The following is a 25456-nucleotide window of genomic DNA, read 5'->3' on the forward strand; positions in this document are numbered from 1 at the left end:
AGAACGTTATGTCTTATATTTTAATGTATGAGTTGAGCAACTCAGCTCTTAAATCACTGTACATCTTTGATGATATGTTCTTCATGTAAGTACTATTTGTTTTACACTCGTTTACATTAATGTAAACTTTTATTAGATAAGATATTTAATGTGACATATTCATTTTAGGTAATTACCTTACCTTCTGATGAAGTCACCCTTAGTGGTGACAAAACCTGGTCAAGGTATATAGAAAATCTATGCAACCAGTTGGCTGATTTTAACATATTTTTCAAATTTGTGTATACAGTTCCTGCAAACATCAGCCATGTTCAAAGTTGTAATTATTTCTGTATTACAAGAACATAGGTACTTTTCATTCATTTAACAGGAAAATCTTTAGTTACTGAATTATGTTTTTAAATTTCTCTTGAATTGTCCCAGGTCATTCTTTTCTTTCTTCCAGAAATGACTCTGTTCCACCAATCAACTAGTTACTACAGACATTCAAATATTTTGCCTCTGGTGATTTCTTCTGTCCATTGAACACTTCATTGGTATTGGCTAGGGGACAGCCAGCGCAATTATTAAAAGAATGTGTATGACATTGGACAACATGAATAAGAACACAATTGTTTTAATTACTTAAGTTGTCTGATGTAAATAAAACAAAATAAAATAAACTCTCCTACATAGATTAATACACTTTTATTCTGAAATTATTGGGTTTAATTTTTATTTTCTGGTCCTAATTTGGAGATTTGTGATCCTTTTTTAACCAATACAGTTCATTCTTCCTTCTCTGGCTCTTGTCAAGATACTTTTGAAGTACCACTGCCACTAACTCTGATAATCTTTTCACATTTGGGAACAGGTATTATTAACCGAAAAACAAAACTCATAGTTCTTAGGTGAGAAGACAAGAAAAGAAGGAAGAACTTCATGTAGTTGTCATGCCTCCGGTTACTTTGTCTTCCACTTCCAGATTATGTACAGCTGCTAGAGATTATTGCACAAGCCAAAATTATCAATGAAATAGTTAGTGTTCCTAAAAAAACCTAGCATGAGATACAACAGCCTCCACTTTGATATGTGCCATAGATACATTTCTACCCCAGGATTATAAAACAAAATTATGGTCACGTATTGTAAATCTTGGCATCTTAGTCTTCATATATAGTCAATATACTTAATAATCACCATATGATAGAAACAGAATTTATGTGTGCCCAAGAACTGCAAAAGTAGATGCACAAATAGTGTTCAGTAATGCAGTAGGGGTATATTCTGTAGTACACCCATTGCTGTTGTAATGAATTAATCATTCTAAGACGTAAATATAACAGCAAGCTGGCCAGTAACAGTTCTCAGAATTTTCAATCAATTCAATCTCCATGATGTCTGTGTTGTCACAGTTTCTTGGAGGGACTGAAAAGACTAACTATTTCACAAAGCAGATCACATTTAATAGTTGCTTCTATTTATGTCCCTACTTATAATTCACCATCTTTCATACAGCTACATTTGACACCTTACTATCATCTGCAGAAATGTTGCATCTGAATCGAAATGACTGCGGAGTCCTTCTGTCGACAACTGTATCAAATCGTGTATTTTGTTATCCTCAATTTGGAACTTACATTCCACATCTGTAGCATCTGCTACCTTTTTGTGCATAATTTTTGCGTGTTTCCTTCTTTAAAATAATAATAATCATGCATATTGTGTAGTTGCTCTGCCGATCAATGTGAAGTTGTTCCTGAATATAAACTGTTACATATTTTTTTCCTATACTTTATTGGGAAATATAGAAAGATCTCTTATTGGTAAAATAACAAATACCTAATCATTTAACTAATTTTAAGATAGCTCGTTATACATATAAGTATCCTACCATTTAAGTTAAATGTTTTGCACTAATATTTTCACTGAATGAATCTGGAGCAGGTTTTGTGATTTCTAGTACACTCCAACTCATTTGAAGTATCTAACAGCCTCAAAGTATCTTCAAGCAAAAACTTTTGCTTTCTATCACTAATATTTGACATGCTATTTCTACAAATGACGACTAAATAAATATGAAGTGTCGTACTCGAAAATACCCAGAGTACTCTTCAGTCGTTTCCTACTTAACTGGGCATGTAGGCTGTTCTGGGAATAACTTACCGAGGAATAAAATGGCTGCATGCAACTCGCACTCCAAGTTACCTGTGTTTAGCGTATTCCTCGGTTAGGTAGCCCTGGATTTATCCTGAGATTGTACAAGTGGCCCATAGTCAGAACAGATTCAGAAAATTTCATTCTTGTGAAAGACAATTGATCTTCCATTCACTCAAAGTAATGAGAACTATCGACAGTGAATGTCAAGTTGAATCCATATCTCTAGATCTCTGGAAGGGTTTTGACACCATTCCTCACTCATAATTGCGTACCTGTGGAGGACTGCATCAGATGTTGTCAATGGGTTTGTGATTTCCTGTCAGAAAGTACACAATCTGTAGTAATTGACAGGAAGTTGTCGAACGAAGAAAAAGTGATATCGCCATTCCCAAGGGAAGTGTTGCAGTCGCTCTGCTGCTTCTAATCTATTGAAACTATTTGGAGACAATGTGAGCAGTCCTAAGCAATTCTTTGCAAACGATGCTCTCATTTACTGCCCAATAAAATCACCAGTAAATCATAAATAATACAAAATGTTTTAGACAAGATGTCTCTGACGGTGGGAAAAGTGGTACTGATCCTGGACAGGACTACTAAAAAGAATCAGCTAAATTTCTGTTACACAATAAATAATACAAATTCAGAGTTTGTCAATTCAGCTAAATACCTAGGGACTACAATTACGAACAACTTAAGTTGTAACCATCATATACACAATGTTGTGGGGGAAGATAATCAAAGAGTGCATTTTATTGGCAGAAGATTTAGAAGATGCAACAAATCTGCTAATGAGATGGACTATGCTACGCTTGTTCATCGGCTGCTAGAGATTTGTTGCATGGCATGGAATCCTTATAGATGGAATAGGTGGACAATTTCGAGCAGAGATGGAAATTGTGAAAACAAATGAGTTACTCGTCATTTTAAAATTCACTAATTAAAATCACCAATTTTCTCTTTTAAATTCAAAAATATGTTTTGAGAAATGACCATCATATTAAAATAGGACAAATCAGAGATCGTATAGAAAGATTTAGGTGTTCATTTCTCCCACATGCTATTTGAGAGTGAAAGGGTCAATAAATAGCCTAAAAGTAGTTCGGTGAACCTTCTGGCAAGTACTTCATTATGGATGGTGATATGATGCAGATGTAAATGTTGATCTAGATGTGCATACTTCTAGTATGCAAACTGTCCTAGTTATCTTGTACCCAATATTTAGTCTGAAAAATCACTATCAATCCAATTTGAATTCATCTTTACACTTCATGGTCACTCCGTCTTGTATATTTTGTGCTTTGCGAAACTATTTGTACTGTGTCTTGTTGTTGAGAAACAGTGAAAGCTTGTTTGATCGGAACCAATTTAGAATCCCTTCATAAATAGATATGCAAGTGCTCTTTCAATTGTTAATGGTTCAGCAGTTGTAATGGTCATGTCATTGAAGAAATAGAATAATGTGTGCTTTCTGATTTGTTCAGGTAGGAAGATAGTTTATACAAATAAGTAAAAGAAAGGGGGGCCAACATGGAGCCTTGTGAAGCTGCACAGATCCTGGTGACTCAGTCAGAGGATACTGATATTCTATCTGCATTATTTTGACTTACCTTCTGATTCTTGTAATTTTAATATGACCCACTCTGCATCGCTGCAGAACGGAGACAGGTATCTGAAACCACAAAATTATTTAGGTTTCACAATACCTGAACAAAGAAGATGCCTATATTTTGTATTAATAAGAACATAAGCTGATGAAGCAATTTTGATTAAATAACGTGAAAACGTCGGCTTTAATGAAGAAGGAAAACGCAAATGTTTTTTAACATGACTATTTTTGATGTATTTGTACTTATATATTTTCACCATATAATAAATATGAATGTTTTAAAGTTTTTGGACAACAGTTTTTCTGTCATTTAACTTCTCAGTAACTTAGTATACAAACTTTATCAAGAGTATATGTTCTGACGTTTGCCTTGGCCACTATCACACCTTATCTTCGGTAATTTCTTGGTTCGAATAATTTATTCCGTCCTTTTTATTCAATGGATGATATCCCATTATCTCGATTTCGCCTGTTGGGGATGGGCTAATCAAAATAACATTGAGTTGACATTCAGTCTAGCGCAAATACACTGTCATTTGATAGTGATGTTGCTTACTCTTTCATTCCATTGAGTCTAGTGTGAATCAGCCTTTATTCTGTCAAAAGCACTACTTTTCCTGTCAAAAGTCGTTTTAACCCTGTAGTTATCCATTTTTACATGGATGTTTAATGTGTTTCTGTTCAGTTGATGAGTAAAGATGTTTTCAAATAATGCTGTGAATTCATCAAAGGATAGGCCAATTTTTATGCCAACATTTGGCTCACTATAAATTTCATTCTCTTTTATACTTTTCTTAAAAATCTTTGTCTTAGAGTCATTAATTATTCTGATTTCCACTGAAAGGAATTTATACTGTAAGGCACTACCTTATTTATTCATACTAACTATTTCCCATTATCAGAAAGATCATTTGTGACTGGATATAGATTTATTTTCTTGGTCTAAGTGTCACCAAAGAAAATATTGTCAATCAGAGTTCTACTATCTTCATCCATGCTGGTTAGAAAGTCAGTTATTGAGATCAAATTGTAGGATCGAAATAAATTTTTCAGACCATTTTTCCTATCAGACTCTTTTAGGAAATTTTTATTGAAGTCACTGCAATCTCTTTACTGGTTGTTGTTATCTGATAGAAAGTATGGTAAGGAATCTATATGCTTCATAAACAAGTTGATCCTCAGGATAAAGGACATGATTACAACGAATATTGGCACAATCCTGACACTCTGTAGAACAAGCTCTACTAATGCTATGAGAATACACAAACAAACATCTGAACATAGTAAAGTCATCAGACCTACTACCTGTCTAGGAGTCTGTTGCACTGGATTCAAGTCCACTGCCAGCATTCTTAGTTCACAAAGCAATGTACCCACAGTCTCTCCCCTCTTCCTCTCCCTTCCATTGTGAGGGAGGTTGCATGGAGAGCCAAGGTGGTTATATGATGCAGAAGTAGGTTGTGCTCCGGGGTGCATGTCATCTGCAGCATTGAAGACATCAGGTGGTGAGGTACAAGGGATACAGACGAAAATCGTGGAGGTTTCCTAGCATATGGTGCAGCCAGTCAAAGCGTGAGTGTGTAGGGGCGTCGGGAGTAGGGGGCGCAGCTGGTGTATTGTTAGGTTGGGCAGTGCCAATAATGCAGTGGTGCCCAACGAAAGGAAGTGTGGTGCATTCCCATGAGGTGTAGGGGGAAGCGAGGATGTCTGCGTCAACAATAACATGACAATGTGGATGATCTTAAGAAGTGTCCCACTACAGAGCCATCTGCAGTTTGGTGGTCTGCCTGTTGCCCTTCGAGGAGGAGGTCGTTGTTTATAAGTTTGATGGTGAGATCCTCAGAAAGGAAGTCATTGATTTCTAGGCGGAATTCGAAGGAAGTCTAGCACTGATAGTGTGAGGGTCACTGGGCATCAGATGGCATATGTCGTCATGTGATGAAGTATCATTTAATGTCCTTGTAGGTTTGGGTTGGTTTGTTTTGGTGGAGGAGACCAAACAGTGAGGTCACTGGTCTCATTGGATTAGGCAAGGATGGGAAGGAAGTCGGCCATACCCTTTTCAAAGGAACCATCCTAACATTTGCCTGAAGCAATTTAGGGAAATCACAGAAAACCTAAATCAGTATGACTGGACGCGGTATTGAACAGCCGTCGTCTGAATGCGGGTCCAGTGTGCCCTTGCACGTTTCGGCCTGTTAATGAACATGGTTGTTGTCTCATCAAAGCGCTTGGTGAGTACCTGTGAGGGAGTGTTGTAATGCAGGTTGTACTGTGTCGTCTTCCAACATGGTGGAGTCACAGAGCTATGTGGATGAACACTTTTGATACAGAGTGTGGAAGAGGTGGCCGCATTTGGAGGTGTGCAAAGTATTTTTAACACTGGTGACTAGGTTCAGTAGATCAGAGGGCATGACTGTCGGCTCTTGAAATACAGGAGCTCAGCCAGCGGTGCTCCGAGGTCTTGGGAGGATCCAAGGGAGCACTTCTGACCAAAGTTCCAAATGGAATGTGACGATCACTTTTAATATGCTTTGTAATCATTCGACCATCCATTACTTTGGATGTAGTATGATGCAGTTCCCGAGGCACCAGTCAAATTACATAGTTCGAAGAAGAGTGCTGACTCAAACTGTCTGTTCTGGCCAGTTGTGATTGATGGAGCAGCTGAATCTTGATTTCCAAGTTTCAACTATTGCTTTGGTGGTGGCTTTGGCTGTAATTTCTTTAAGTGGTGTTGCCTCAACCCATCATGTGACAAGATCGATAGTCGATAGGATATAGTGATAGCCATCGATCGATATGAATGAGCTGGAAGTGTCCTTTTGGTATAATGAAACGGCTTAGCGGTTGTTATGCATGGCACAAAAATTTACTTTTTTCATATAGTATACATGAGCGAAGTCAAAGGGTGAGATTTTTTTTAATATTAGGCCAAATGAACTTTTTTTCATTGGGGCGATTTTAGTGGCGTGGGAATTGAGCGTTACTCATCAGTGGTTCTGTAGGCTATTCAGTAGAGATAGAAATATTGTGGAACAGGAGGGGAAAATTGCTGCCCTCCAGGCTGAGTTAGATGAGGCTAGGCGAGAACTGGACAGGTTAAGGGGGGAGAAGGGTAAAAAGGGGTGGGAAGTGGCAACAGGCATAAGGAACAGGCCAAGAAATTCTTCTGACAGCTTTGTTATTAATGTAGAAAATAGGTTTGACCTGTTGCCTCAGTCAGAAACTAATGAAACTCTCACAGAAGTAGATGTAGACAGGGCTCAACAAGCTTTCAGCAGCAAATTGAATAAGAATGTAGGGAAGTCTGCAAAGAGAAAGAAAGTCTTGTTGCTAGGTAGTTCGCATGCTAGGGGTGTGGGCCAACTTCCGCAAGATGAATTAGGTTCAGAATACCAGGTCACAAGTTTTTTCAAACCTAGTGCTGGACTGGGGCAGGTTACAGAGGATTTAGGTTCACTATGTAGACGCTTTACTAAGGAAGATACCATGGTTATTGTGGGTGGCCGGGCAACAGTATTGACAGAGATCTGGGGTACAGCATAGAGTGTGACCTGGCAAAGATTGTATCAACATCGAGTCATACCAGTGTTGGGTTTGTGTCGGTTCTGGAGCGCCATGACTGACCTCATTTGAGCTCTTCTGTCAGGAGGGTTAATTTGGAGTTGGAACGGCTACTTGGATGTGGTGCAGGGTCACACATTGGTGTGGTTCCTGTTGATTCACTCTGTAGGTGGGACTATACTAGACATGGCCTACACCTCAACAAGAAAGGGAAGGATGAACTGGCTGGGCTGATAGCAGGAAATTTAAAGGGGGGAGGAACTACATCTCATGGTGGAAACTCTTTTTTAGTGTAAGATCAGTGTGCAGTGGGATACTCAGCCAGCCAAGTACTAAAAACGTTAAAAAAGTTCACAAAATAAAGTGAAAAATAATCTTAGTATATTTCATCAAAATATTGGGGGATTGAAGAATAAAATTGATGAGCTTCTGCTTTGTTTAGAAGATATAGAAACTGAGAATGTAATAGATGTACTATGTCTGTCTGAGCATCACATTGTCACTGATATGCAAAAGGTTAGCATCAATGGGTACAAATTAGCTGCACATGTAAGTAGAGATAATATGATAAGAGGAGGAGTTGCCATATATGTCAAAAGCTTCCAGTGTAAAAAATTTAGAAACTAAAAATTTTTGTGTAGAGCAACATATAGTAGCATGTACCACTGAACTAAAACTAAATGATGGCACTTTCATAATTGGAAAAGTGTATAGGTCCCCCTCAAGGAATTTACAGCTATTTCTAGAAAACTTGGATGCTCTGTTGTGCTATCTGTCAGACAGGGGGAAGCAAATTATCATTGTGGGGATTTCAATGTTGATTCCCTGAAAGAGTGTAATAGGAAGAATGACCTTGTAGTATTACTTAGTTCTTTCAATTTGAGCTCCATCATTGATTTTCCTACTCGGATAACAAAGAACAGCAGGACATTGATAGATAACTTTTTTATAGACCAAGATAAGTTTAAGGACATAAATGCTTATCTTGTTGAAAATGGTCTTTCAGACCATGGTGCACAGCTAGTTGCAGTACATGACATAGCTCCATGCAGTATATTAAATCAGAATTTCAAAGCAGTGCGTTCAATTAACAATATAAATATGGCAAACTTTAGGGAAAGCCTACAGCAGCTAGACTGGAATGAAGTGTATAAGGAACCCGATGCAAACTTGAAATATAACTTATTTCACGATACATTTTTAAGGGTATTTGAAAATTGTTTTCCCAAGAAAATAGTTAAACATAATTCCAAGAAAACATATAAAAAAATCTTGGTTAACTAAAGGAATAAGAATATCTTGCAACTGTAAAAGAGAACTGTATCTAACAGCAAGAGGGAGTACTGACCCCAAAATTGTTCAATATTATGAAAACTACTGTGAGGTACTAAGAAAAGTTATCAAAAAGTCAAGAAGCGTGTGTATCATGTCTGAGATCAGTAACTCTGATAAAAAAATTAAAGCAATTTGGAATATTATTAAAAGGGAAACAGGGCAACCAAGAGCACAGGAAGACTTTAGTGCCATAAAACTGAAGTGAACTAATGAACAATCAGAAAAAGAAAATATTTTCAATAATCATTTTTTAAATGTTGTGGAGAAAATAGGATCTAGATCTTCACTAGAAGAGGCAAGGCTACTAATAGAAGAGGCCATACCCGTGCAGTTTGAAACAACTGTATTTCCACCAACCTCTCCCTCTGAAATCAGTAAAATAATAAACTCACTGAAAAGTAAAAGCTCTTGCGGAACTGATGGCATTTCCAGCAAGATACTTAAAGCTTGTTCCCCACTGATAAGTAGGATTCTCAGCCACGTATGTAATAGCTCTTTGGAGCTGGGTGATTTCCCCGATAGACTGAAATATGCCATTGCATAAAAAGGGGGATACGTTGGATGTCAACAACTACCGCCCAATCTCTCTTCTGACAGCTCTATCAAAAATTTTTTAGAAAGTAATATATTCAAGAGTAGCCTCCCATTTTTTAAAAAAGAAAGTACTAACAAAATGGCAGTTTGGTTTTCAGAAAGGCTTTTCAACAGAAAATGCTATATACGCTTTCACTGATCAAATATTAAATTCTCTGACATCACCTAGTGGTATTTTTTGTGATCTCTCATAGGCCTTTGATTGTGTAAATCGTGGTATTCTTTTAGATAAGCTAAATCATTATGATCTGATGGGGGCAGTGCACAAATGGTTTAATTCATACTTAACTGGAAGAATGCAGAAAGTTGAAATAAGTGGTTCATGTAATGTTAAAACAACAGCTGATTACTGAAACTGGGGGGGGGGGGGGGGGCTATCACGTACAGGGTCCCACAGGGTTCGGTCTTAGGTCCTTTACTGTTCTTGATCTACATTAATGACTTACCATTCCACATTGTTGAAGATGCAAAGTTAGTTCTTTTTGCTGATGATACAAGTATACTAATAACATCCAAAAACCAAGAACTAAGTGATGTAATCGTAAATGATGGCTCTCTTTAAATTTTGATAAAACACAGTGTACACAGTACCGTACAGTAAATGGCGCATCTCCAGTAAAAAATATAGACTTTGAACAGAAGTCTGTAGCTAAGGTAGAATTTTCAAAATTTTTAGGTGTGTCCATTGATGAAAGGTTACACTGGAAGCAACACATTGATGGTCTGCTGAAACATCTGAGTTCAGCTACGTATGCTATTAGGGTTATTTCAAATTTTGGAGATAAGAATCTCAATAAATTAGCTTACTATGCCTACTTTCATGCAATGCTTTCGTATGGCATCATATTCTGGGGTAGTTAATCGTTGAGTAGAAAAGTATTCACTGCTCAAAAACGTGTAATCAGAATAATTGCTGGAGTCCACCCACGGTCATCCTGCAGACATCTATATAAGGACCTAGGAATCCTCACAGTAACCTTACAGTATATATATTCACTTATGAAATTTGTTGTTAATAATCCAACACAGTTCAAAAGTAATAGCAGTGTGCATAGCTATAACACCAGGAGAAAGGATGATCTTCACTATGCATGGTTAAATCTGACTTTGGCACAGAAAGGGGTAAATTATGCTGCCACATTAGTCTTTGGTCACCTACCAAACTTCATCGAAAGCCTGACATATAGCCAACCAACATTTAAAAATAAATTACTAGAATTTCTAGATGACAACTCCTACTCATTGGCTGAAGTTTTAAATATAAATTAAGGGAGGGAAAAAAACAGCTTAAACATTAGTGTCATGCAATATTTTGTGTAATGTAATATCTTGTACAGACGTCTTTTATTAACCTGACACATTCCACATCATTATGAAGAACAAGTATTAATCTAATCTAATCTAATCTGTCACTAGACGAGTGATAGAGTGAATGTTGGGGTGTGTCAGAGTGTAAAGCTGTTCAAAGATTGTTCGATAGGAGTGTTGATGTATGAGTGGATGTATCCTATTTTGAGAAGTAACACATGGTATGAGGTGGCTCATGACTGAGATTCATAGCTTTCCTGTCTGGATCATGAGTGAGGGCTCGTGACTGTTGGCGTTTTTTTGCACCTCAGCGAACTGATAATCGATGGTAGATGAGAAAGTGTTGTTGTGTGAGAAATAGTCCGCTACAACATTCTCTGTGTTTCTGAAGTTGTAGATGTCCTTGGTAAACTGGGTTACATAGTCCAAATATTGATACTGTTGAGAGCACGGTGCTTTGATTGGGTTGAGAGTAGAATCTGTGAGGGGGGCAATTATAGTAAATAATCAGATTACGTCATACTACCTCATAGAGCAGCAAGAGTGAGCTGTTATATATAGACCACGTACTGTGGGATGGAGTGAATTAGTGAGAGAAGAAATGGAGTGAATGTGGGATGCCCTTTGCTTCTCGTTGTAACACAGCACCGATAGCAGAGCCGCTCGTTTCTCGTGTTATGACGAGCTGTTTATCAAGGATTGGGTGTGCCAGGGTGATGCTCTGGTGAGGTAGTCTTTGTTGTGTTGAAATCACACCCGCATATGGTTCATCTACATAATTTTGTATTTGCCAGCAGTATGTTTCGCCAGCCAGGGCTTGTGTTAAGAGGTGCTTGCAAAGATGCTGCTTTTGGATGATGTCTTCTGTAAAATCGCGTCTAGGAATGTGCATAATTCTTGGAAGTCTTGTGGTGGAGGCAATAGTTCAACGATTTCGACATATTTTGGCGTCGGCCTTATTCCTGATCGATTTACAATGTGTCAGGCTGTCGAAAACGTCTTTGAGGTGTTTCATGTGGAATACCTCATCAGATGAGAAAATTATGATGTCATCCAGGTAAGCATAAGAAAATGATGACTTGAAGAGTAACCCACTGATGAAGCGTTTTTGTGCTCTTGCTGTGTATTTAAGTCCATACAACATAAACACAAATTTGAATAGAGAAAACAGAATCATTACAGCTGTTTTGGGAATGCCATCTGGGCACACAGATATTTGTAATTACCCCACTTTACAATCGACGATAGTAAAAATAGAGGCGTTTGCCAAATAATGGGTGAAGTTCTGTATGTTTGTAATTGGATAGTTGTCCACGATGGTAAGATTCTATAGTCGCTACACAATCTGACAGATCCATCTACCTTGATGAACAATTTTATGGGTGAAGCCCAGGAAATGTCAGAGGGGCAGATTATGCTTTGTTGTAAGAGTTTGTCCACTGACATGTTGGCAGTCTGTAGTAGGTCTAGCTGTAGTCGACGTGACCTGTGACGCACCAGGGTGCCAGATGTGGAGATGATTTTATGGACTGTTCCATTCTTAATGGCGCACTCTCTGAAAAGTACCTGCAGAGAGTCACTCAAAAACTAAGAGAAAGCCGTGCGGGCAAGTGATGCCATACTATCCATTGAAGTACTTACTGGGAGCAATGTGATGGCTATCTATGTGCGTTGCAATAGAGGAGACAAATCGGCGTGTTGTAAGTCTGTTGTCAAGGAGAAGGTGATGAGTGGAAGAGGCTGGCATAGTCGACTGATGTACTGCCATGTCTCCAGGAGTGCATGTTCGATGTCTTGAACCTTGCCTCTGATGGTGTTGTTTTTGTGGAGTAAATAAATGTTCACTTCCCACATGTCAGAATAAAATTGTTCGTGTTGCAACTGATTGATTGTGCAGAGGCACTCCTGAAGGAGCTGATGCCCGTCAGATTTGTCTGTGGCTGATGGGGGTCAGGGTGCTGGGGTGTTGTGTCATTATGCTGAGCTGTGGAAATGGTGTGACCACAGACCCCAGTGGTGGGGCGTCTATTGGTTGTATATATCAGGTCTGGGACCAAGTTGAAGTGTCAGAGAAAGTGTCACCAATAACAGGCTCTTTCAGATTTGCAACAATAAATATCTTGGTTAATTGTTCAGTGAGACCGACATCGACTGTATGTATCTGTGAGCTATAGACACGATTTGTCAAAATTTTCGCCACACAGAGATGGATGGGTATGAGGATGGGTGTTGGACTTAGTGAAGAGGACGGTAAAGCAGTGACACAGTGACCTTGCAGCCTGTGTTGATAAGGTACAGTCATCTGGTGGTGTATCGACACCCATAAAGTCTGTTATCATGAAGTAAGCACAATAGATGCAACCTGTCATTGTCTCTATGAGTGTCTAGGCGGCTTACAATCCAGCACAGTCTGGTGCACTTCCAGCGAACTGTGCATTTCATTTGGGAAATCATGTGGTGATAAGCAGTTGTGAGTGGTGGCAGCATTTGTTGCATAATATCTGCTGAAGCGGATCTGCTCAGGAGCAGTTCATTCAGGCGTGTGTTGTGATTGTGTGGATACAAGTTGGTTGTCAGTCTTCTACACAAATGTGGTTCAGTGAGTTTAGTGGCATATCGCAGCTATGTGGGTGCAATGCATTTGGCTGTGTTCTATATATGCATGGCATGAATGCAGTGTAGGTGACAGATTTGGGGGTTGGGGTGGGGTGGGGGGTGTTTACTGGTGTCATGTGAAGGTCATCACTCTGATCAGAAGGGGTTATGTCAGAGTGGAATGAAATGAGCTAGCCTTACTTTTCTGTGGGACAACGGCCTTGCTGGAGTGGATGCACCGGGTCCTGTGAGATCACCGAAGTTAAGCGCTGTCGGGCGTGGTCAGCATTTGGATGGGTGACCATCCAGGCCGCCATGCGCTGTTGCCATTTTTCGGGGTGCACTCAGCCTTGTGATGCCAATTGAGGAGCTACTCGACTGAATAGTAGCGGCTTCGGTCAGGAATACCATCATAACGACCGGGAGAGCGGTGTGCTGACCCCAAGCCCCTCCTATCCGCCACTGAGGATGACACAGCGGTCTCATGGTCCCGGTAGGCCACTCGTGGCCTGAAGATGGAGTGCTTTTTTTACTTTTCTGTGAGTACTTAAGGTTATTGTAGTTCTCTGTGTTCCATAACAGGGTGTCTGAATCATGACTCCATCCTAAAAAAGGTACCCCTCTGACACCAGTAACGACAGGGATCTTGCTTTGTGTGATGGTGGCTCCTCATACATTTTCTGCAAGAAGCTCAGCCAGTTTTTCTTTCCTTTTTTTATTCCATTATGTTTAGTATATCCACAAATCTGAAATTGTAGCAACGGGCACAGGACTCATGTGAGATTTCATTTCAGTTACCAGCAGCCTGCTAAACCAAGTGATAACATGGTTCACAGAAGTGTTAAGCCAGGGGCGGTCGTGATACTGCAAAACCACCACTAGACTCACACTTCAGTGTGCAGTTGCTACTCTTATTCCATACAGGTCACCCCATATGCTGTAATTTCTGTCCTCAGTAAGGCTGTTTCTTGCTCTGCCTACTATAATCACCTAATCCTGTTTGTCGAAATCCTTACACATTTTCCTTTATCCTCTGTCATGTAGCTAAATGTAAGACTCATACTCCACCTGGTATCCTGTTACTAATTTGTCCTACACCCCTCACATTGCTACTACCTAGCAGCAAGGTCTCTTTTGTTACTGATTTATACTTAGTTTCCTTGCTAGCAGTCTGCTGCTCCATATTGTGACCTGCTGGTGCATGAGGTTCTTCCCCACCTACGTCACACAAAAAATAAACTTTATTAAACACTGGTAGCTCAAATGTTTTACTTTTGCCTTTATCCACTTCCCACTGTCTTTCCCCCTTCATTGTATCTGTTTCAAATGTCACAAACTGTAAACTAATTCAGCCTCAAGAACAGTTTCTCACTACAGTCCCCCCAATTGAACTCCTACGCAGAAACTTCGCATATTCGCATACCATTCGGACTACCTTATGGCAACGTCCACACTTACTGCGCATTGTAACACAAATTTAATACTGAAAAAGAAGTTGGGCTGTATTGTCTCCACGCAACTTCGTTATACTTCTAGTAATGTCCATGTGAATTTCGTAGCTAATCTTAAATTCACTCTTATTATTAACCATGAGTACCATTGGAGAGTAAATGTATTGGCGTGTAGGAGAGTAAGAACCTACAATGACTTATGAGGCTTTTGCAATATACTTGTTTATCACATTTACGGAATTTTCTTACTGCAAGTTTTTGTAGGATAAATGCCTATTTTACCTAGGCTTTGTTGCTCCACAAGGCAAATCAATGTACCGAGAAAAATTTCGAAATACAAAGCAGGCTCAATACAGTGACTTTTTGGTGTGTTATGACAGCAAATCAGAGAACTGAGTATGAGAATCCTATATTCATTCAGTTGCCATATAAGGACTTTATGCACAATACCAATAGCTATAGTCATCAATGATGACTCAATGACTCGTTTACTCTTGTAGAATGATCACTTTCTCAATTAGAATGTGATCGGAGTGGGGTCCACACCCAACAAACTTGCGCTGAATCATCTTCTCAAAATCTCTTTATTTTCAATAAAAGCAGAATTCAGAACAATGCGTGGAACTATTTATGTCAATGAAGCTCACCAAACTTAAGCCATCGACAACAGTCCTGGATATTTTATTAAAGTTTGTGGTCGCCATGTGTTCAGCAGTATAGCTGTATCTATTCGAAACGGAATTTTATATGTCGCAAACAATATTGGTCAGTAATATGCTGCTAAAATTACCTTGTAATGGCTGAGCCGTCAATAATAAAATAATAGCAAAATAATCGAAATTACAATTACTGAGAACAAAACCGTCTTTATTAACTTCTTTGATTAACAGACGCTACCACAAGTAAGCAGAAGGTAATATTTATGTTTTCGAATGTAAACATGGCAGGAGAGTCGGTAGGGAGTGAAGAGAACGATGGTTCTGTTCAAAATGCAAATGTCAGGAAAAACAGAAGAGACTCTGGTAAAACTGCTAATGACAAGCCTGGTGCTCCAAAGTCCATTAAAAGGAAGCGCGATTCATTAGAAGTGATCGACGACGATGTGGATATCAGTAAGTCTTTGTTTACATTACAGTAACTGTTCAGTTGCCAGTAGTGATTGCCTGTAAAGTCAAACATGCGTAACTTTCTAGCCACTATTGCGTCTCGAGCTCATCACTGTGAATATAGTTACCGATTATTTGCGTTATGATTTCTGGCATTTGTTAATTTTGAACAGGGAGACTGTAATATTTGTAGCGACTTCTTCCTCTCTCAGTTAAAAATGTGATCTCATTGAGTCACTTTGCTGCGTAAATGTTTCTCAGTACAATCAAGATGTAGGCTAATTCAAACAGAGTAATAAGCCTAGAGTTCATTAAACTAACTTTCTCCTTTACTGACTTTTAACTCCAAATAATTATTCAGCTCTCAGTGCTTCTAATAAGTAATTTACGTCGTTGTATTACATGATTCTGCATTTGGCTAGGAGCACTATTTTCTCCCACTGTACACACATTGAGGAGATACATGAAGCACCTGATGTGAGGATGAAGGGAGACAACGGGTGGGTCTCTCTCATCCTGGGAGTTGAGTGACTCGTTCTTACATTGTAATCTTCCCCAACGCATCCCTAGCTTCTACCTTCCGAAACCTATACCAATTTCTTGGACGTCCATAAATGTTTATCAGTAATACTAATAATTTCGTCTCCTGAAGGTAACTGATAGGGAACCTGTAGTATTTTGATATGTACCAATAGAATAGGGGGGATTTGTGTTGAGTATAATTTTGTAGGAGATCATATTTTCAGATGTTCACAGTAGGATGTTAAATGTAGAACTGCTATTTTATTCATTTACTTTTATCAATTAAGGACTCTCATGGTAGTATAGGACCTGTCATGTTAATGCAATGCAAATTAATAGTTCAGAATATAGATATGTGTTGAATACATAAGTATGTCTTGCAAACAAGGTCGGTGGTTGGCCATGACCTTGATTAAAGAAGCATCCCAGAACCTGCCTAGTGATTTAGGAAAAAATAAGTGAGGTAGGCCACACAGGGCAGCTCTTCCTCCTGTATATGAAGCCAATGTCTGAACAGCTGCACTGCCTCATTCAGTTGTACATATTGTACAATGTTCTTTGATTAGCACACAATTTGCTCCGGTATAAAACACAGTTTTGCTATTCATCACTGCACACACTATGGGCACACTCTGGTGATGTGGGCCATGAAGATGCTGCTATGCCCTTGTGCTATACACAGCATGTTTGGGAAACTGATTCCAGGCCCAGAAACATTTAACTATTCTCCATGTGTGTCTTCCTGTTCTTCCCTATGTCCGACTGAAAAGAACTGAGTCGGCATCCCTTCGAGGATATATATGTGAGATGTTAAACCTAGGAGAATAACAAAACATTACTACCACGTACCTCTCTCTCTCTCTCTCTCTCTCTCTCTTTCTTTCTGTTATACCCGTATATTGTGCTGACTGCATACAATGCCATCTCTTCAGATCGGCCAGGTGGTCTGGGGGAGATGAGGGTTGGATCAGTTAGGGTTGGTAGAGGGAGAGAGTGGTGGGAGGCACATAGAGGAGTTGGGGTTGGTGGCTAACAGCTCAGAGGGAAGCAGCCGGTTTGCCTCTAATCCTTCTGGGCTGGTTGAGATTTGTTGATGATATCTTCATGATCTTGACACATGGCCGAGACATTCTATCCTCAAACCTTCTCTCCCAACTGATTTACCTGGTTCTCCTCATTCCAATGTGCCTCCTTACTGAACATTTATTACCACTTCTCTAATGATCCGTCCACACCTCTGTCCACATTAAATCGACTAACCATCAACAGTACCTGCATTTCAACAGCTACCATTCCTTCCACATCTCAGAATCCCTCCCATACAGCCTGGCCACCTATGGAGGTCATACCTACAGTGACGGGACTCACCTGTTAAATAAGTTGAAAGTCACATGAAGGCTTAGTCTGCAAACAGATTTCATGCGCCATACCCATGTATACCTCCAATCTTCCTACCACCCTCAAGAATAAGCTACAAAGGAATGTTCTTATCATCACCCAATATTATCCCGGACTGGAACACCTGAACCACGTCCTTTGCCAGGGCTTCGATTATCTATCATCATACCTTGAAATGGGGGACATCCTACCCAGGATCATTTCCATCCCTCCTAAAGTGGTGTTCCCTCACCTACCTTACTTACAACATCCTAGTCTGTCCCTGTGGCACTCCCACTCTCATGCACTTGCTACAAGTAGCATATCCCAGGTGCAAAACATGTCTTATGCACCTGCCCAGCACTTCCTACTCCAGTCCTGTCATGTTTATCCTACCACACCAGAGGCCAGAACACCTGTGAAAGTAGCTATGACACATACCAACTCTGCTGCAAACCTTTCAGAGTTTTTTTAACAACCAGCTGTCTACCAGGATGAAGGACCATTGCCAAACTGTTGCTAAGAACAAAATTGACCATCTGGTGCCACTACACATAGCTGAGCACAACACACTCAGTTTCAGTGGCTGCTTCGCAACCTGCACCATCTGGACTCTTACTTCCAACACCAGTTCCTATGAACAATACAGATAGATCCTCGTAGCACAGCCTTCTCTCCCATAATCGTCCTGGCCTCAATCTCTGTCCTCACATCCTCCTCTCGACAGTTTCCCATTCCTCTGCCCTATCACACTCTCCCAATTCAAGTCCCTACATCACTGTCAGCATTTACCAATCCCCACTTGCCCTGACACCCATGCATCACATGCCTATCCTGGGCACATGCCACCCCTCCCTCCTGCATTCCTAGATGGCAAACGGACTATCTCTTAACAAGTTGATAGCCACTCTCCCCTAACCCTCTGCCTGCCTCCCACCTCTCTCTGTCCCCCTCACATGACTCATTCCCCAGCCAACCAAGTCCACCTGCTGAACTACAATATTGGCTTTATGTGTCCAGTTTGGGGCCAGTATACTGTTTATGCCCTGCTTCATAATAGAGACTGGAACCCCACCTGTGCCTGCTGACTTCTCATTTTTTAATTTTTGTCTTCAAGTTCGGCGTCAGTGACAAGAGATGATAGTATTGTGTGCGAGAGAGTTGTGCTTGTGTGAGTGTGTTTTTTACTTTAAAAGAGGACCTTTTCGGCAACTTCTCAAGTGTATAGCAGCCTTTTTGTTGTGGTTGTCTGTGACTCAACATCTCCTGTATATGGTGTATGGCAACCTATCCTCTCATATGATTGCTGTTATTCCATCCTGGATTTTCTATTGTTTGACTTTAACTTCAAGCTGTGTTGTGACAAACATCATCATTGTGTGTGCTGTGTAAGCTATTGTGGGTACTATATGTGTTTTAGGAAGATTTTACAGTAAGTAGCAGTTTCTCTTTTTCTACTTCGTTGCTATTCCAATCTAGAGTTTCCATAGGCCTATAGCAAGATGCGAAATGCACTATAGTAATGTCTTCTCACTCTTCTGAGTTCAACATCTCACTCATCAAGGGGCAATGCTGACTCAGTTTTCCACGTGTGCTGCGGGAAGGGTAAGAAGACATTCATGAAGCGTAATGAATGTTGGTGGGCATGGAAACATCTTTCCGATAAGGTTGGAGTTAGTCTAAGTGGTATAGCAGTACTTTGACAGTCAAGGAGCCAGCAGCAGGTGTCTTTAGTGTGTCCAGCATTGAAGATTAGATTAGTTTTTCGTTCCATAGATCCGTGTGGAGGAGATCCTCATGGATGTGGAACATGTCACCTTTTTTTTTTTTTTTTTTTTAAGCTGAAATAACAATACTAATAGTATAAATTTATACAACACATCATTTGTTTCTATTAAAAAATCTGTCAATGGAGTAGAAGGAGTTGGCCACTAGTAAGTCTTTCAGGCTCCTTTTAAACTGATCTCTATTTGTAACTAAATTTTTTATGTTTGCTGGCAAATTATTGAAGATGAGTGTTCCTGAGTAGTGGACCCCTTTTTGAACTAAAGTAAGTGCTTTTAAGTCCTTGTGCAGATCATTTTTGTTCCGGGTATTGTATGTATGAACTGAACTGTTTGTTGGAAAAAGAGATATATTATTTAGGACAAATTTCATTAAGGAGTAAATATACTGAGAGGCAGTAGTTAATATACCCAGTTCTTTGAAGAGGTTTCTACAAGACGTCCATGAGTTTACTCCACTAATAATACGTATTACGTGCTTTTGGACTCTGAAAACTTTTGTTTGACTTGAAGAGTTACCCCATAATATTATACCATATGACATTATGGAATGAAAGTTGGCGAAGTATGCTAGCTTTTTCACTTTTATGTCGCCTATGTCTGCTAACACTCGAATTGCAAATACAAATTTGTTAAGGCGTTACTGCAGTTCTGTGGTGTGCTCCTCCCAACTGAATTTATTATCAAGTTGTAATCCCAGGAATTTTCGTACTTTATGCATATGCTGGGTGGAAAGCTCTTACAGGTTCTGAATTGCATATAGTGAGTCATTTCGAAGTTTAATGTCAGTGAGTTGGCTTTAAACCATTTATTAATATCCATGAAAATATCATTAGCAGATCTTTCTAGAACTACCATCGACATACTATTTATTGCAATACTTGTGTCATCTGCAAACAAAACAAACTCTGATTCTGGCAGTGTAACTGATGAGAGATCATTAACGTACACAAGAAAAAGCAATGGCCCTAAGATTGATCCTTGTGGGACACCACATGTAATTTATTCCCATTCTGATGACTGATGACTTAATTCACTAGTCCCTTGCACTGACTCCCTTTGTTTCCTATTAGTGAGGTATGACTTGAACCATTTTGCAGCACTGCCCGTGACACCATAGAATTCTAATTTATTTAAAAGGATGTTGTGGTTTACACAATCGAATGCCTTTGACAAATCACAGAAAATACCTGCTGCTTGTAACTTGTTATTTAATGAATTAAGCACATTTTCACTGTAGGTGTAAATAGCCTTTTCGATAACAGAACCCTTCAGAAATCCAAACTGTGTTCTTGATAATATGTTATTTTTGGTCAGATGGCTGAGAAGCTGCCTGTATATGACTTTTTCTAAAATTTTTGAGAATGCTGGCAAAAATGAAATCGGTCTGTAGTTTGATGGCATCTCTTTATCCCCTTTCTTGAATAGAGGCTTAACATCTGCATATTTCAGCCAGTCAGGAAATGTCCCAGTTATAATTCACTGGTTACACAAGTAACTTAGAATTGTACTAAACTCACAAGAACATGCCTTAATTAACTTTGTTGATATTTCATCGTAACCACTAGAATGCTTTGTTTTTAAAGATTTCATTATGGAAGTTATTTCTTTTGGTGATGTGAGTGTCATATTCATATACCTGAAGCTATTTGTAAAGGCTAGTTTCAGATATTCAAGGGCATTATTTACTGATCCTGACAATGCCATTCTGTCAGTAACGGATATAAAGTACTTGTTAAATAGATTTGCCACACTATGCCCATCGGTTACTAATGTGTCATCTACCCTTGGTGCTATTTGCTCCTGTTCCTTTCTGGTTCTACAAGTCTTCTCTTTCACTATATCCCATATTGTTTTTATTTTGTTCCTTGACATTGCTATCTTCTTCTCGTAGTGTATTTGTTGAGATGCCTGAATTACTTTTTTTAAATATTTTACAGTATTCCTTGTATTTAGCTAAATCATCAGCATTGGAGCTATTCTTGGTTGACAGATACATTTTCCTTTCTGTCTTACAGGAAATCTTTATTCCTTGGGTGATCCATGGTTTTATTATAGACTTCTTTTTAATTTGAGTAACTTTTAGAGGAAAACAGTTTTCAAACATGGTACTGACATTGTTCATGAATGTGTTATATTTTTCATTCATGTCATGAGCACTATAAACATCTTTCCAGTTTGTATCTTTGAGCAGTTTTCTAAAACACTCAATTTTTGGTTGATTGTATACTCTCCTGTACTCAGATTTAGCAGTCTTGATAATCTGCTTAGAATTTACATCTAAGCCGCATTTCATGATCTGATAGTCCATTTATTACAGGTTTTATGATATGATTTTGTTCCTTTGATTTGTCTATAAAAATGTTATCAATGGCTGTCCTTGAGGATTTAGTGATCCTAGTTGGAAAGTTTACAGTGTGAGTTAGATTGAAAGACAACATTACTGACTGCCGTAAATGTTTACTGGAAGATTGAATTAGAAAATCTGTATTAAAGTCACCAGCAATCAAAATTTCTTTGTTTCTTACTGTTAAATATCCCAAAAGAGCTTCTAGATGATTTATGAATAGATTATGATTTCCTGCAGGTGCTCGATAAATAGTTACTATTACGTAGGATCTGTTACAGAACTCTACTTCTGTTGCACATGCTTCTAGATGCTGCTCTAAACAGAATTTATTAATGTCAATGTTCTTGAATTTATGGCAGTTTTTAATAAATGTGGCAACTCCTCCTCCCTCCATATCTACTCTGCAGAAGTAGGAAGCTAGCTTAAATCCTGAAATGTCTAACATATCTATACCAGTGGTCACTTGATGTTCAGAGAGGCAGATTATGTCAATTTCGTTAGATGAATTCATTTCATCGATACAAATGAGTAGTTCATCAACTTTAATTCTGAGTCCCGGAATGTTCTGGTGTAATAAAGATAACTGATACTGCATACTAATGCGATTATAACTGCTTTGGTGAAGATGAACTGGCTGTTTCTAATTACTTTCTGTTAAACATTGTTTAAATGGAGGCTGTATGCTAAAATCTGACTCCTGTTCATCTATTTTCTCAAACTGAGTCTGTCTGCCAGTCTCTCTTAAAACTCGTTTTCTATCCCCCTTCCCTATCCTAAAAAATGCATCCCTCTGACACCTGTGACCTCTGATATTTTACCCCCCTTAAGTTTTCTGCAATCAAGCCAGACAGTTTTCCCTTCCCTTTCCTATTGAGGTGAAGGCTGTTTTATATTATGAGTTACCTTCAACAAATAGTGTGTAATCAAGGAGCATTGTGCAGTAGGGAGCAATTGAATGAGGGAGTACAGCCTTTAAGAAACAGACATCATATTTGGGGGCTGGAGTCACTGTCTGGCCAACCTGATTTGACTATTTGTGGTTTTTCTAAATCACTCAGGCAAATGCTGGGATGGCTCCTTAATCAAGGCCATGGCTGATCACCTCTCCTATGCTCATAGAGCACCTATCCTATCCTTTTTAAGCATGTTATGTATTCTGTGAGTTGTACTTTTTGGTGAGCTGATTTGCATTGTATTGGGAATTACCTTGACAAATCCTACATCATTGCGAGATGACCCTTGGATAAGAAAAATAAGTAAATAAATAGAAAATTAATTTTGTTAGCTGGCCAAAGAGATTAAGCAAAGCTACTGACTTTTCCACACACCCAACATTAATAGATTCATCCTCCACAGATTTTCATCAGTATACACGCTCAGAAATTTAAAACTGCTAGTTTCTGTTGCCAAGATATTACGCATATATTTTATGTTGGTTTGGTGATAACTATATTTTTACATGCCACCTTGATGCTGTGATTATTGAAATACATAGTTAATTTCATTAAAACATTAGTAGGAAAAGCCTTCAGTCCTTGGTGTCTCTACAGTAGAATAACATTGAACAGTGGGAAATTCACCTATGTAACTCACAAACATATTGCCACTATAGTCTCTAGGTGCTAAGGCTTTACTGTCATTGTGTATATCTGAGAAAAGACTTAGTCCAATAGCTGATAATATCGCAAAACCTTCCCCCCCCCCCCCCCCCTCTCTCTCTCTCTCTCCAGTGTGCCTGCCCGTCACTTGACACCCTCCATCACCTGATATGTTGTGAGCAGCAATCTATCCATTTCATATTGTTGTTATTGAAGATGATGAGGGTGTTATCTGCACAGCTTGTTATGTGGCAGTTAATGAATTGTGCAGTATTATGAACACACATGAGGAAGAGAAAAGAAATTTGTTTTAATGGAATATGTATCCATTACCCTAGTGTCTGAGATTAAAAGATTATGTGACCTTAAGATGTCAATGAGTCTCATGTTTACTCCACGATGTATTTGAATTTGCATCTATAAAGCACCACATATAGTAAGGTGATTAGGACCAGCCTGTGCAACTCCACTATTGATCAATCCTTGAAGCACATTACATCAGTAGTTGGTGAGCAATACAGGTACTGTAATCATGTTATTCTTCATTACTTGGAATACAACCACCCATCATTTCAGTTGTTTACACGTTGGGAGTTCACAGTTTTCTATGTCACTCTGAGCAATGGTCTTTAGAGAGGTATCTAACTCTAAATGTCCATTATATGCAGTTCTCTCTGCAGTGTTCTTTTTCATGCTGAAACTGGTTGAGATGGATTTGCCTTCACTAACAGTAACAATCCATGACAGATTTGAAACCTACTGCCACTGACAAGGTTTGACATCATCTCACTGTCTGTGTTGATACACTGACAACTATGGGCAACTTTATTCATGATGTGCAGTTGCATGATTGCCCTATACTAGTTCTACACCGTCAATGGGAATCCAAAATAACCATTGTGCCCTTCTAAGGGAGTGACTAACCCTTAGTATTGGGAAATTAGCATGTGTTGTCACACAGACTGTATTTAATTTATAAAGTTAGGAGAAAAGTTGCTGATTTGAATAAAAAGGAACACAGCTCCTTTGCAAGTTAAGCAAAATTGATACATTTGTTTCCTACTCATCATCATCTTCATCACCACCACCACCACCACCATCATCATCACAGTCAGCCTCAGGCTGGATCTGTTTGGAATGTAAGCCTCACTATTCAGTCCTGTTTTCCCATCATCATTCTGTGTTCACTCTGGTCCAGTCTTTACTTCCTTTTTTCAACAGGCTCCTCCATACCTTTCAGCCATCTGTCCCCTGGTCTTCCTCTTGGTTCCTTCCCTTGCATCTCCATTTCATGTATCTTCGTGGGAATCTTCTTGTTATCCATTGTCTGTAAGTGCCTGTACCATCTTAGCTGTGATGTTTCTATCCTTCACTGCAAGGCTTGCTCATTCACTTTTTCCCTTATCCTTTCATTTTGTATCCTATTTCTCCTTGTTAATCCTATCCTACTTCTGAGGGACTTCGTTTCACAAGCCTGTAATCTGCTTACGTCTCTTTTCTCCATTACCCATGTTTCAGATGCATAGGTCAGTATTGGGATATAGTGACTTATCTACATTACTTCTCTGTTTTTTTTTTTTTTTATGGGACATCTTTAGTCCAAACCAGGCTCCTAACACATCATAGGAATGCTTCTGCCTGTCTGCCGCATTCAGTGATCTCTTTCTCATTTCTTCCATTTTCCTCTTTCACATGTGCCAAGTACTGAATACTTTCCACCTTACTCAATTGATCACCTCCAAACCTTATTAAAGCTAGTTGATCTACCTTTCTTTCTAATTGTATCCAGGATCTCACATTTGTTTACATTAAATTTGATTCCATACTGTCTCGCAGTTTCTTCACAAGCATCCAGCTGTTTTTGAATCTCCTCCCCCTGTTTCCCCAGATCATCAAGTAATCCTCAAACACCATTGCTTTCATCTTGTCTTCTTCAGTTTTTGCTGCTACTGTAGTCATTATCTCACAGAAGACCACAATGAAGAGGAGAGGTGACAGTGCACTGTGCTGTTTCACACCACTTGTTTGCTGGAACCAACCTGTCCTTTTGTTTCTCATTTTCACAAAGCTCAGACTTCCACAGTATATATTGTCTGGACTGCTTGTTGTATCTTTTTTCACTCC

General features: G+C 39.1%; 1 protein-coding gene across 1 annotated transcript in view; it reads left to right on the forward strand.

Moving 5' to 3' along the window:
• The first annotated feature begins 15323 nt into the window (after positions 1 to 15323).
• The window catches only part of LOC126281244 (U4/U6.U5 tri-snRNP-associated protein 2), a 74891-nt gene continuing 64758 nt past the window's right edge, over positions 15324 to 25456 (forward strand). The window contains exon 1 of the mRNA XM_049980034.1: positions 15324 to 15707. Within this exon, the coding sequence (XP_049835991.1) occupies positions 15518 to 15707 (190 nt within the window). The 5' untranslated portion in view covers positions 15324 to 15517. The remainder of the gene's footprint in view (positions 15708 to 25456) is intronic.

The sequence above is a fragment of the Schistocerca gregaria genome, chromosome 1 (assembly GCF_023897955.1).
Source record: "Schistocerca gregaria isolate iqSchGreg1 chromosome 1, iqSchGreg1.2, whole genome shotgun sequence".
Taxonomy (NCBI): domain Eukaryota; kingdom Metazoa; phylum Arthropoda; class Insecta; order Orthoptera; family Acrididae; genus Schistocerca; species Schistocerca gregaria.